General features: G+C 45.2%; 2 protein-coding genes across 4 annotated transcripts; both read left to right on the forward strand.

The window, feature by feature from the left end:
• The first annotated feature begins 608 nt into the window (after positions 1–608).
• Positions 609–7908, forward strand: dnase1l1 (deoxyribonuclease I-like 1). Of its 3 annotated transcripts, none has more exons than XM_066710021.1 (9): positions 609–811; positions 2780–2923; positions 3324–3412; positions 3562–3645; positions 3776–3888; positions 4173–4285; positions 4465–4622; positions 4962–5058; positions 6652–7908. In XM_066710021.1, exons 2-9 carry the CDS (start codon positions 2789–2791, stop codon positions 6811–6813), a joined length of 951 nt encoding a protein of 316 aa, XP_066566118.1. In that variant the 5' UTR covers positions 609–811; positions 2780–2788; the 3' UTR covers positions 6814–7908. The 3 variants fall into 3 exon arrangements, with proteins under 3 accessions (XP_066566118.1, XP_066566121.1, XP_066566119.1); XM_066710024.1 differs by having other exon boundaries at positions 5829–6790; XM_066710022.1 differs by lacking the exon at positions 609–811 and adding an exon at positions 1011–1130.
• A 1174-nt stretch (positions 7909–9082) lies between these two features.
• Positions 9083–13397, forward strand: dnase1l1l (deoxyribonuclease I-like 1-like). Its single transcript, XM_066710046.1, has 9 exons — positions 9083–9190; positions 9516–9658; positions 10003–10091; positions 10483–10569; positions 11383–11495; positions 11693–11805; positions 12206–12363; positions 12670–12766; positions 13059–13397. The coding sequence occupies exons 2-9, from the start codon at positions 9524–9526 to the stop codon at positions 13137–13139; spliced, it is 873 nt and encodes a 290-aa protein (XP_066566143.1). The 5' UTR covers positions 9083–9190; positions 9516–9523; the 3' UTR covers positions 13140–13397.
• Positions 13398–13447: the final 50 nt, after the last annotated feature.

Below are 13447 nucleotides of genomic sequence, written 5' to 3' on the forward strand. Positions count from 1 at the left end.
TGGACCTGGGGACCCCCTGCCCGGCTGCTTTTTGTTCTAGCTGACCTATCAAATACTTAATTACTAGTAGAGTATTTAAAAGAACCATAATTTAAATCAGCGTTTGCCTAATCCGAGATCTTAAATTATTTTAAGCCGTTCATGTGAAGTATGAAACTGTAGATGGAACTTGAATTCTCCAGCTTTTTATAAGCTACACAATTGAAAAAGTCAAATCAAGCAAATTAGTTCAATTGAGGGTTCAATTAAGTAATTGAGAGCTTGGCTAGAACAAAAACCACCAGGTCAGGGGCCAAAGCTGTCGTGTGGGTTTTGCTCAGAGCCAGGGCCTCCATCCCAGAGGATATAGCGTCTCTGGGGGGGATATAGGGTCTCCTGAATTCCCTCCCAGCCCCGCTCCAAGTGGCATCAGTTGACCCAGAACCCAGCTCATTGAGTCCAAACGAATCTGATCTCAGCAAAGCGTCGTCTGAAAGCTGGTGTGCCCTTTTAAAACTCGCGGCTTCTTTTCAGTGACGCCTGCTAAGTCATGGGGGAAGATAAAAAAATAGAACTGATAGTGGAAAACTACAGGAAACACACCCAGTTTCCAAGAGGGAGAAGGGAAACGTTAAAGACAGACAAAAGCCTGTGTGCCGGAGGACTCCTGCACAGCTCCTGTCATCGAGCCCTTGCTGTAAAAGCCACAGGAAACTCAGCTGCTCTCATCATGACGCTGGAGGAAGTGAGCGGGCTGGACTTCGCCTGTCCGGAATCCCTTTTGATCTGCTGAGCTGGGGAGGAGTTCAAAAGTGCCTTCTACAGCGGGAAGGTAAGATCAGTACTTAATCGGATTGTGTGTGTGTATGTTACGTTACGGTATAGTGTATGGTTTCCTTCAGAGGAAGATTATAGCACACAAGGGCAGGGAAAACACTTATCAGTGTCAATCAGGTCTATTTTAATCTCTGAAATCACCATCTAACAGGCTGTCCTGGTATGTTTTCATAACAGAACTGAACTTAATGCAACACTGATGACAGAACTTGTGCTAGGGCTGTGGAGCTTTCCCAGAACATGTTCAAACTGGAACAAACTGGAAATAAAGTGGACAGCTGTCTTTTAAGATTCTTCTTTATTTGCTTTGGCAGGTTTGTTCTGTATATTAAATAAACCTGTGTGGTGCAAGGAACCCTGACGGGAGTTTCATTATATTTCACAGGAAATATTACAAAACAAGCCAAATGGAAGTGTCTCTGCTTTTCTTTGTTTTATAAATGACAGTGACATCATTGTTTTTATGTGTATTTTGTCATGTTTTAGTAAGTCAAATTTCAAACTTTCTCAGAAGAAAAGAACACTGTTTTGGTCACAGTTTTATGCTGCAAGTTCAAAGCTTGTTCATCACTATTTTCTTTTTTCTTCTTTGTTCCTTTTGTCTCTTTCTCGTCTGTGTTGGTCTGGGAGTGGTGCCGACTTGAACTACAAACACAGAAGGGGTTTCTGTCTGTTTAACCTGGGTAATAAGTACCCAAATAATCACTAAACCACTGAACTCTGTTCCAACTGGGGGGGCACTCTGGTTAAAGTGACATAATTTTAACAGACACACACAATCACTCCAGAGAAGTGTTACATTAGTACACAGAGTTTATGGACCCAGGGCTCAATTTATGGATTGTCACGTCCAGGTGGAATGTTTTGGTGGAGATGTTCCTTTTATAATAAAGGCAGATAACTGGGAATCTGAATCTGTTTTGGGGGGAAACTTTTGTATTTGTGCGGCTCAGCTCTGCTTCCATGCATACTTGGGCTTAGGCTGAAGGACCAGCGCAAGAGGGGGGATTTCAGTTAATCCTGGGTCGCCTGCAATGCAAAGTAGCTTTTATTTTTCTCTCCTTGCTTTCAGTTTTGTTGTAGTTTCTTTACCAGACAGGTATGGGATTGTAGTGGGCTGTTTTGCCTGGAGGGCTCGGGTGGGGTACAGGCACGATGAACGCTGATGTTTCTCACTCCAGAGTAAGAGAGAGAGGCAGAGAGGCGAGTTGTGGAGAGGGGATAGGGGCTGATGAAGCTTGGTGCTCAGAGCCATTTTGAGGATTTCTGTACTATCAAATCCACAGCACTGGGTCCTAATGTACTTTATCTACTAAAATTGGGGTAGTGAAAGTCAGGGCTGCTGACAGGGGAGAAACCCTGACAGTTCCAGTTCACAGCTGTCTGGGGGGTGGGTTCTGGGTGGGTGGGGGCAGATTGAGTTTGTTAAGGAGGATTGGCGGCCCCCTTTTCATCCTGGGCCCCAAAACTGCTGGCTGCAGCCCAGATGAGAGGTAAAATTACTGCAAGGTGGAAATTAATCCGATTCATCGAAATTGACAGCTGACGGAAGTTGGAAGTTCCCGGCCTGATCTTGTGAAATTTTCTCATCACGTTTTTCGTTTCTAAGGAGAGGATTGCGTTTGTGTTAACATCATAAATCACTGTGCAGCAGCTTCCTAATTTTTATTTAAAAAAATCTAGAGCAGTGGTATCCATCTTGTAGTTTACGTGACCAGAATGGAACCCAGCAACGCAGTAACGCATGGTATTGTGTGCTAAACGAGCTCCTTGGGGCACACAGACATCACAGCTGAAGACAGTGTGCAATGTGTACGACAGCATCACTTCTCCACAAAGTATTTTGCAGTGAACACCTCAAAGATATATTTTGCAGAAGGGCATTGTGGGTTTTGTGTTCTGTTGGGTTGGATCAGATCAGAAAGTGACAACTGACAATCCTCCCGTGTTGTGTGTCCCACAGAGTCTCACCATGAAGTCCTCGGGTCTGCTCCTGTGTCTCTGTCTCCTGGAGGCAGCGTCGGCCTTTAAGATCTGTGCCTTCAACGCACAACACTTCGGCAACTCCAAGGCCGCCAACGCCAAAGTGATGTCCACTATTGTCAGGGTGAGTCTGCTGCGAGATTTGATGTGAGAAGGGGGTGCAAATGTCTTTGGAAGAAAGATTGAAAATGATCACATGATTATGACGCGAAGGGCACGTCAGTCTGTGAGGAAAGTCTCCCGAGTGCAGGATCTCACACCTGGACAACCAGAGGGGGACTGGCTGTAGTGTCCCGAGTCCACAGACGTCTCTGTCTCGTCCCTCCCTAAGCAGCACTTAGGAGTCAGTCGGATTCGGTAGCTGGACGCCTCCAAAGTGGGGCGGAAAGTAAGATTGGCAAAATAATGGGAATTGGAATCAATAAAAATGTACACGAATAGATAAATGGATGAATAAATAAAAAGCACTCAGCTGGGTTCCTCCACAACCCCTATAACAATCTGCTGTGTGTTTGTCCCCCCAGATCATCTCGCGCTGTGATGTGTGTCTCATACAAGAGGTGCACGACCAAAAGGGCCGGGCCGTGACAGCGCTGATCAATGCCCTGAACAGGTGAGCCCCCCTGGTGACAGTTATGCGTGGCTGGAGTATTGGATATGTTTCGTAGGATGTCTGTCATTTGCAGAGACCCTCCATTGGCACCCCAATAAAACAAAAACAAACAAACCAGCCTCCTTTACCTCTCCTCTTCTCCTTGTTAGGAACAACAAAGACAAGTACGAATACCTGGCGAGCGAACGCCTGGGCAGGAATTCGTACCAGGAGCAGTATGTCTTTGTGTTCAGGTGAGTGGCATTGTACGAACCAAGCTGCGGAAAGAAAACGTGCGGGCAATGCGGTGCTTTAACCGCGGTGCCATGAAAACCCGGCAGCTGAATGTCTTTTTGAAGTGGTTGACCTGCTGTGTCTCTGCAGGTCTGATCGATTGAAAGTCAAGGACAAATACCAGTATCCTGACCAGCAGAAGGGCGACATCGATGCTTTTTCCCGGGAGCCCTTTGTCGTGCGTTTCGAGGCTCCACACACCGGTCAGTGTCTGATCTGTCGCACACCCTGCTGCCTGCCTGTTGTGTTTCTTCCACTCCAGCCGGGGAATCCGGGAGATCCAGGAGATCAGAAAGCGAACGAGAAAAAGCTTTCACCACCCATGGGTCTCTCCCTGTAACAAGTGGATAATAACTGTGAGAGACAGTGACCCGTTTATTTCCCTATCTAAATACTAAATACTATCTGACCGGGGGGTTTGCATTCTTGAGATGTCCTTATCGCTCTCGGTAGACAGACTTCCTGATTTGTCCTTCTCTACTTGCAGCGATTAAAGACCTGGTCCTCATTCCCCAGCACACCAGCCCCTCCAACGCCACCAAGGAGATCGACGAGCTCTACGATGTCTTTCAGGAAGTGAAGCGGCTCTGGAGGATCGATGTAAGATCTACGGGATGTGTAGTTGGCAGGCATGACTGTAACAAATGGCTCTAGCGAATAAAAGAGGAAAAGGAAATAGAAATTGCTTGTTTGTTGGTTGGTTGGCTTGTTTTTCTTCTCTTTGGTCAGTATTCACACCTGATCTCTCTCTCTCTCTCTCTCTCTCTCTCTCTACCCAGAATGCCATGTTTCTGGGAGATTTCAACGCGGCCTGCGGCTACGTCGCCAAAAAGAACTGGAAGACTATCCGCCTGTACTCTGAGCCGGGCTTCACCTGGCTGATCGACCACAAGACAGACACCACGGTCCGCCAGACCACAGAGTGTGCGTACGACAGGTGAGCGGCTTCGGTGTCTGTGCGTGTGTGAAGGCACCGCCGGCACCGTCCCTGTACACTTCCTTAAGATTCTGCCCGTCAACTGATCTGATTTTCATCCCTCCATCGCAGTCACCGTAATGCTCAGATGAGGTTTTATAGTGATGTTCCCCTGGCAGTACTATGTGTACGTAGATCGTGACATGTTGGTGACTGTAATGATTAAATAAATATAATTCACTTATTTACTTAATTATCAATGAGTTCAGAGTTTGTTGGACACTTAGTGTAAGACCGAGACATTGTAAACATTTGACTGACACGCTTTATTTTCTATTATCATTGTTATTAACCTTCCAGGATTGTGGTTCACGGAGATGCCTTGCTCAGGGGTATTGTTCCTCAGTCAGCCAAGCCTTTCAACTTTGCCGCTGCGTTCGGCCTCACAGAAGAGGAGGTAAATCCCCCCCAGCTTCTTACTTTCTCCCCAGGCCTCTTTATATCCCAGCTGTATTTCTTGCCAATCTCACCAGACAAGAAATGTCTTCGAACACCAACAATCAGCTACTGTCAATTCTAAGATTGACAACTTACTACCAATAAACTACCAAGTTTGAAGGATATTGGTCACATGTGAAAGACAAGATTGGGTGCAGTCTACTCTTTGTGTAAATAATGGAGAGATTCCTAGACAGTGTGCCCAAAATAAATACACTATAGTGAATATTTATGTTTAGTGTTTTTGCTCAATACATGTTCATAATTTGAGAAAGAAAACTATAGGATGACTATTGACAGGCTACACTTCACCAAACAGACTGAGCTATACTAAACTAAAGATGTAAAATGGCAGCTACAGGTATTTATTGTGGTATTACTTCTAAAGAGTGTATTTGTATAGTATATATCTCAAGGGTAAGGATATGGTTTCCACATAAAAACATGGGAAGCCATTGTAATGAAATCTGAATAATGTCTTATAGCGATTTTGAAATTCTGCTTGTAATTAAGATGCAGTTGATTTGTGCTATTTTAGTGTGTGAAATTTGCTTGTTGTAATAATAAGAGCGGACAAGCAGGGGACACCTATAAAAGGACGCCACAGGACATGACTTGATCCTCTCAAAGGCTTGCAGCCGGGCTGGTTTGTCGGGTTTCAGGGCTGCAGGTGGCACTGCTGAGGGCGAGAGAGACGCAGGGTCCTGAAAGACTGCCTTGTAATTGCAGGCTCTGGAAGTGAGCGACCATTACCCTGTCGAAGTGGAGCTGAAGGTGGTGCAGCAGAGGGGCCGCTTTGGATCTTCAGGGTCCCAAATCCACTGCTCCCTCAGTCTCCTCACAGCCCTCTCCCTCTTCTCCTTCACTTGCGGCCCACGTTTCTGAGGATCAGTGAAGATGTCCGGATTCAAATCATATCCTCCTAACCATCCAACCACCAACCCTGCCCTCTCCTTCCCTCTCTCTCTCTCCCTCCACCATCTTTGCTCTGAAGACCCTTGTGGATCAGGCGTGTCCACAAGTGTCCTGCCGTCTTGCTCCTTAAGCAGGTCTTTCTCTGTGGCTAATTCTTGCCCAGGCCCTGAAGACCATCCACTCTGCCTGTGGACCAGAGAAGACCCTGTCACGGACGCCAAGCCTTCCTCAGGGGAACGCCGCATTCAGCCAAGGTTTTAGACTGCCATGGGCCAGGATCTTGGCTTGGGACATCCAGAATCAGGCCTGTCCTGTTTTCGCTTGTGTCCCATTAAGACATCTGCCAAACCCCCCTCGATCTGAGCAACTTCCATGAACAATCCGCCAATATCAGGGGTTAATCCAGGGGGGTTGGGACCAATATGAGACCAGTCTGGGAGGCCGGCCACCGTCCAGTGCCTGGCAGGAGTCTTCAAAAATGACCTGAATTCCTGGAAGGGGCATGGGGGATGGAAGAAGACCTCTGTCTATCCAGCATCTGCTTGTTAAATATATTTAACCAGCCTGTTGGGCCATAGCGGTAGAGAAGTTTGCCGTCACATTTCAATTCCTGTCAGGTCTTTCTTGGTTCCTCTAGGCCCTGGAGGTGAGCGACCACTACCCGGTGGAAGTGGAGCTGAAGGAGGTGAGGGCGAGCGGTCGGGGGCTACTGCTGTCTTCTTACGCCAAGCAGGCTCTGGGGCTTCCCGCTCCGACCGCCCGCGCTGTTGTTCCCACACACAACACAACGGCCATTTAAGCAAAAGCTCCGCGCACTTATTGTGTCTTCTGCGCCGGAGACGGGTGCGGGGAATTCAGGTGTTTGTTCCCAATGATCTCAAAATGACCCAAAAAACGCTACCAGCTGAACGGATCGGAATCAGAAACCAGTCATCCATTTGTGCATCGTTGCCTAGAGAGTGTTCCCAAATTAATTAAATTAATCTCATGCTGTTTTTCATCAGTTCATCAGTTTTCATCCGTTCACTGATGTTCTGTGTTATAAAACGTTTGTCCAATAGATACATTTCAAACCACACCTGTCCCCAAACTACAAATCAAGCACCACTACCACAGATCAGTGGAGGGGTTTAACTGGACTCCCAGACTTCTAACTGTATACCATTCATTGTTGTTGTTTTGGTGCCATGATAAATCTTATTCAAGTGTATTTAATGTGTATATTTTTTGTCTTGGAACCATATGCAGTTAAATAGTTCTGCCTTCTGTGAAAATGTCTGATCCACAGTCGAGCAACGTTGCTAAAACCTGCTGCAGGGTGTTTGTGTACTGTTGCGTGTCACTGAATGCCCTTGTTTCCGTTGGGGAACTTGCATGTTAAGTGTATATTGTTATCTCCCTTCTATACTCGAATGCCAAGGAGCAGCCGTGTATTGTGTGTTCTTATTATCACCTATACATTGTACCCCTGGGTATAGCGGCTCCTGTTTATTTGAATGTTGGCACAATTGAAACTCTCTGTGTGTCAACAGAGCTTTTGACTGTTAAATTATTGCACGCAAAAGCTGAACAGTGAGGCTGTCCGGCCAACATTTTGGAAACCTCTCATAATTGTAATTGCACATTTTGCCTAAAAACACTTTGTACTGTATATAATAAAGTGTGTGTATTATTTAGCATGTCTGATTGTGTTTAGAGGTTGGTACCAGTATATTGTAAGATGTTGCCAATATAAAACATAATTTTTGTCAGTATTAATCAAACGTTCTTCGATAATTTGTGTTCAGGGGTCCTTATTTTATTAAGAAACAAAAGCTGAAGTATGTGACTGTGTTTTAGGTGTGGAGATGATAATAATAAGATGTTTATTAAAAACCTGTTTTGTATCTGCCAATGCTTTTTAAAACAACAGGTTAAGTCTGGATGTATCTGTTACACATCCTTTCTAAGCATTATGTCAAACCAAGACCAAGCCTATCAAATGTCAAGCCTACTGCACTTCCTCTGGTGTATGTATCTTAAAATGTGGTTTACCGCACCACACAGCTATAACCATCCAGCACCTCCTGCATATTTCTTTATGCAGGCTACAGAGAAGAGGGTGCAACAGGAAACACATTGTCGTGGCACTCAAGGTTGTAATGACCGGCACTGGAAAATCAGCAGCAGATGTAACTTTTAACATGCCCTTCTCCTTCACTTCCTGTGTCCCAAATCTAAGGAGTCTTTTCCAGGACCCATTTTGAATGGTCGACTTAGCTATTGTGGGGAACAATGTCACCAGGAACAATAAGAGAGAAGCAGAGAGAAGAGCTTTTATCATTATGGGACTACCGAACCTGTGTAAAAGGAAATAACAGGAAGGTGCATGTGATTGTGGCGTGTTCTTTTCCACCCCCCAGTGCTCGTGTTTGGTTTGTTCTCCATGTACAATGCAGCTTCACACCTTCAAGAGAAAGTTTTGGATAATTCTCATCAAATGTTACTGATGCAATATGTCACACACACGCACACACACAGTATTTTATAAAATTATAAGGGAATAGGAACACGGAGCCTTCAATGTTAAAATGTCATGGGCTTTTTGGAAGTTTTAAAGCCGTAGTAGTGACTAATTCCTGTAGATGTGGTACAATATTTAAGTGTATGTTTGTGCATTTGATAAATGACCCACTCGGGGGCATACATACAAGGCCAGGCTTCTGTTGGGTGTGTTGGTAAATGCTCTGTTTTGAGCTTGCAGACATGTTACCTATCCTTATTTTCCTTTATCCAAGGCACAGTACAATATAATCCAGAACCAATACTAAACTCTCAATACTATCTTATGTAACACAAGTGCTTGTGTAAGGATTCAGAGAGTAATACTGGATCACAATGAAGAGAGCGCCAAGCGGTTTCCCTAGCCGGTGACCAAACAGGGCCGTGTGTTTGTTGGGGGGCGGACATTGTGTGGCACGGGGTTTGTGAATGAGGCCCCATTGTGTGTCTCAGGCCAGTGTATGCATGGCGTTCCAGAGAGCGCTCTGCTGACCTGGTATTGACACAGCAGATCTGTGAAAGAGGCGCGCGTCCCCTGGACACCGTCAAACCGCACAACTCGACCGAGAGGAGAAGAGCTTTGGGATTGAGTGGAATATGGGACTACGGGCACCACTGACATCTGAACGAGCGCAGTAAGTGTTTCTAGCTTCTATTTTCTAAGTGTGCTTTAACTGAGAGAATATGTTCAGTTGTGCATGTTTTCTATTATCTACATCAGTGTTTTTCTGCAGCTTGTTGTTGATGCTGCAGAAAATGTCATCAGATAAGTGGACCTTATCGGCTGCTCACTACCAGTGGATAGAAACGACTTCCTTGTTAATTTACTTCAAGTGTTGAGGAACTCTTAAACTCTGATGAGACCTGAAGGACCATATTTACAAATCAAGACAGTCTTAAAATAAAAAACGCACAAAAAACACACATGACCCGTTGTTTATTTTCTGGATTGTCCCGCAGGCCTCACAATGAAGTTGGCCATCCTGGTTGTGCTACTGTGCCTCTGGAGGATAAACCCATGCTTAAAAATCTGTGCCTTCAACATCAGGAGCTTTGGGGAGACCAAGTCCAGCAACAAGCAAGTGATGGACATTCTGGTCAAGGTACTGCAGCGGCAGGAGGACGGGCCCGATTTTAAGGATGTGTTCTAGACCAGGATTGTCCTTGTGGGTTTGTGACTGTGGCTCCCACTTCGGCAGGCTTTGTAATGGTTTTCAATCTGTGGCTGAAGATCCTGGACACAAATCCAATGAAAATGGGCATCTGATTCTGGATTTAAATATATATACGTGTTTCAAATCACAGTAGGCTGCAAAAGTAACTGACTTGATCGATCTAGGAGTTTCTATTGGTTCTGCTCGCACCTGTGAAATTGAATCTATTATAATCGGTATTATATATTTGAATGGCTAAGATTTTTCCCTTCATTTATGTATTTACCTACTAGATCATAGCCCGCTGTGACATTTGTCTCATTCAAGAGGTGCGAGACTCAAAGGGCGAGGCCATTCCTACCCTGGTTAAAGAACTGAACAAGTAAGCGAAACATCACAATCACCATTTATTTATTTGTTGGAAGCTGTGAAAAGCCAGTCACTGTATTACTTGTGTACTACCACTTAAATTAAGAGGCTTATCAAATTTGCAAAGCTGTTAAAGCTCCATTAACACATTTGTTTATTTTACCATGAAATTGTGTGTCACCCCACCATCTACATATTAAACTGGACTCTGCTTCTTGGAATTAAAACATAAATCAAACAAACATGTTTTTATATGACACTACTCAGATTTAATTTGGAAAGCAGTTGGTTTTGTAATTGATCTGACGAAGACAAGTGTGGCTTCGAAACAAAGGCCTCTCTGTGTGTAGTGCTATGTTTAATAAGCGTGTCTGGAATTACCACTGTGTCCATTCACAACCCAGGTTCGATGGATCCCATTCGTACTCCTATGTGGAGAGTAAGAGGCTGGGGAAAAACAGCTATAAGGAGCAGTATGTCTATATATTCAGGTAAATATGGATTTTATTGCTGTTCCTCTACATGGGAAACACCATCCTTGACTAAGGTTTCTATCCTATTGCACAGTGAATATGTTACAGTAACCACCGCTGTTTATAGGAGCTCTGCTTTCTCATTATACCTCACATTAGGAAAAAGCTACACTGTGCTCAGAGTGCAGGCTGTTCAGGCGAGCCAGTTTCATAAGAAAGTAAAGTTTTTCGGATACAAATTTCAAACGTATGTTATGTCTGTTATGCTTAATTAAGTTTCTTCAGTAGAAACACGTCTGCTTAAATCGTTTAGGCATTTGCAATTATTTTGGTTTTGTCTTTTGTGACTTCACCGTTCTTTTAAATTACGGCTGAAACGTAAATGTAACTGTAGAGTAAATAAATAAATGTGTGCCTCTGGTAGTGTTCCTCGAAGATATACCTCTAGGAAATGGATAGGATTTCATGCGTTTTCAGTAAAGTGAGTGATTTTTTGAGCCAAGAACCGAGGGAAAGAGCTGAACAATTATGTCAACCACCATATTCACTTTGTTGACAAAGCTGTGATTTCCAGTCACCTATTGTGTGTTTTAATGGACTATTTCGAGGTTCAGATTGAGCAGTCCTGCATACAAGGACTTCCATGAGCTTAAAAACATGCGAAAACCTTTGCAGAGGCCCACAGTGTTGTTAATGTTGTCAGACCCCGCCTACGGCTCAGGAACAGTCTACACATTTTGGAGGTCCATCCATGTCTTTTTTTTTATTTTCCTCTTCTGAGATGCCATCCAGTAGATGTTTAAGTCTCTTTTTCTCTCTCTGTTATGTCAGGAATGATGTGTTGCAGGTCCGAGACTACTTTCAGTATCCAGACCCAGAGGAGGGCGACCCAGAGCTGTTCTCCAGGGAGCCCTTCATCGTGCGTTTCCACTCGCCCCAGACCGGTGAGTGTGCCGGGCCAGAGAGCAGGAGCAGTAGCACTAGCAGGTTTCGGTTTCCCATCAGCAGCAGCGGCTCCCGGGAGGTGGCTTTGGGTCATGATGGGGCAGAGGGTCGGCGTTATCATCAGATCTGATCAGACACACAGAGTTCTGGCTATTTTCACTCACTGTTAAACACACACACATTTGCTTCCCCACAGCGGTGAAGGACTTCATCCTCGTGGGGCAGCACACATGTCCGCGAATGGCCATGCGCGAGATGGACGGGCTTTTCCAGGTGTTCCAGGGGGTGCGCAAACGCTGGAGGACTCAGGTGGGATCTCCGATGTTCAAACACAACCCTGGAAGCAGAGACGCCTCGGTGTACTCTGTTAGGTGTAAACCAGGGCAGCAGGATGTGTGTACAATCAGATAGCAAGAGCCCGGCACTCTCACACAACTCGTCTGCGTCTCCATTGCTCCCTCAACATCTCTACTCCCTGCCTCCAGGGGACAGACCTGCAATGTTTGAAAAGGCAATGGCGCCATCTACTGTCTACAGGTCACAGCAACTTTATCTCACAGACACGACACACTGTCCCTCAGTCAGTCCAGGGACAGCCAATTCCAGTTGTCCAAGGGCCACGGGGTTGTGGGATGCAAAAACACAGCTGCCCTGATCTCCCAGTGAGACTGTACCTGTGTGTGGCTAAGCTCCTCACCTCTCTTTGCAGAACATCATGTTCCTGGGGGACCTCAACGCAGCCTGCAGCTACGTCACAGCTAAGGGCTGGGACTCCGTTCGCCTCCGCAAGAACCCGGATTTCTATTGGTTGATCGGAGACGAAGCGGACACGACCGTGAGCGAGAGAACACACTGCGCCTATGACAGGTGACCAGTTTCTTAAATTTCATATCCTTTCTGCTATGAAAGTGTCTGATCCCAGAATATTGTCCTAGTTGGCCCTGGGGCTGCTGCCTCGTGATTCAAGTGATGTGTTCCAACAGTTGAACCTGGAGGTAACAATAGCGCGGTGTACACACCTTTGACTGGCTGAATTATAATTATAACTTCCAACGTTCAGCATGGTCGTATATCAGCACACACATTCTGAAAAGGAAGATTTACAAAAGGTTTGGGTTTGTAATGGTTGTTTTTAATACACAGTTCCTAATCGGTCTCCTCTGCTCCCTGTAGGATCGTGGTGCACGGCAAGGAATTTCTCAACGGCATCATCCCCAACTCGGCACAGCCGTTTAACTTCAAGAAGAAATTCCAGCTCTCAGAGGAAGAGGTAGGCGGACGGGAGTGAGTGGCACCATTATCGGGTTCATTTCTGTACTTGTTTTACAGCCATGTTAGAGCCGGTCAGTGACACTCAGATTTTACCTGTGTGTGATGTCACCACTGACATCACAAATATGCCAGATCTGGGTGTCATTTTGTGTGACTCGCGTGGAAGAAGGGATTAAAACATCAATGCAAAGGTTACAGATGTCTACAGTGGTACGTTTGTTCTGGACATGTTTCCTCCACTATCTAGGATTGTAAACTCTCATTCCTCTTGGGCCCGGGGGGTGTCTTAGGCACTGGAAGTAAGTGATCACTTTCCCGTGGAGGTAGACTTGAAACTGAACACCCGATACCTGCATCACCATGAACTTTGACCCGTGCGCTCCTGCTGTGCTGAACTTTGACCCTCAGTTTTAACCCAGTCCAGGGATTATTGCCAAACTGTCTACAACCACAGCCTACCAAGAGAACATAATGGGGCCTTAAGTGTTCCCATTTATTTAAATTTTTATTTAAAAATTTAGCCAATTGTTTGTGGATTTTAAGCAATCTTAGTAAAATCTACCACCACCTGTGATTCAGGGTTTAAAATTATGGTTTTACAACATTTTGAATAAAGCACCTGTAATTGACTTGTTTTCGACTCAATTTATTTAAACACTACATGCAGCTGTGAGGAAAT

Source organism: Amia ocellicauda, chromosome 7, assembly GCF_036373705.1.
Source record: "Amia ocellicauda isolate fAmiCal2 chromosome 7, fAmiCal2.hap1, whole genome shotgun sequence".
In the NCBI taxonomy this organism is placed as follows: domain Eukaryota; kingdom Metazoa; phylum Chordata; class Actinopteri; order Amiiformes; family Amiidae; genus Amia; species Amia ocellicauda.

Coding starts and splice junctions, on each gene's coding strand:
- dnase1l1 (XM_066710021.1), top strand. CDS start 2,789: ATGAAGTCCTCGGGTCTGCTCCTGTGTCTCTGTCTCCTGGAGGCAGCG. Junction 3,413..3,561: donor CTGATCAATGCCCTGAACAG/GTGAGCCCCCCT, acceptor TCTCCTTGTTAG/GAACAACAAAGACAAGTACG. Junction 5,059..6,651: donor TCGGCCTCACAGAAGAGGAG/GTAAATCCCCCC, acceptor TGGTTCCTCTAG/GCCCTGGAGGTGAGCGACCA.
- dnase1l1l (XM_066710046.1), top strand. CDS start 9,524: ATGAAGTTGGCCATCCTGGTTGTGCTACTGTGCCTCTGGAGGATAAAC. Junction 9,659..10,002: donor TGATGGACATTCTGGTCAAG/GTACTGCAGCGG, acceptor TTTACCTACTAG/ATCATAGCCCGCTGTGACAT. Junction 10,570..11,382: donor CAGTATGTCTATATATTCAG/GTAAATATGGAT, acceptor CTGTTATGTCAG/GAATGATGTGTTGCAGGTCC.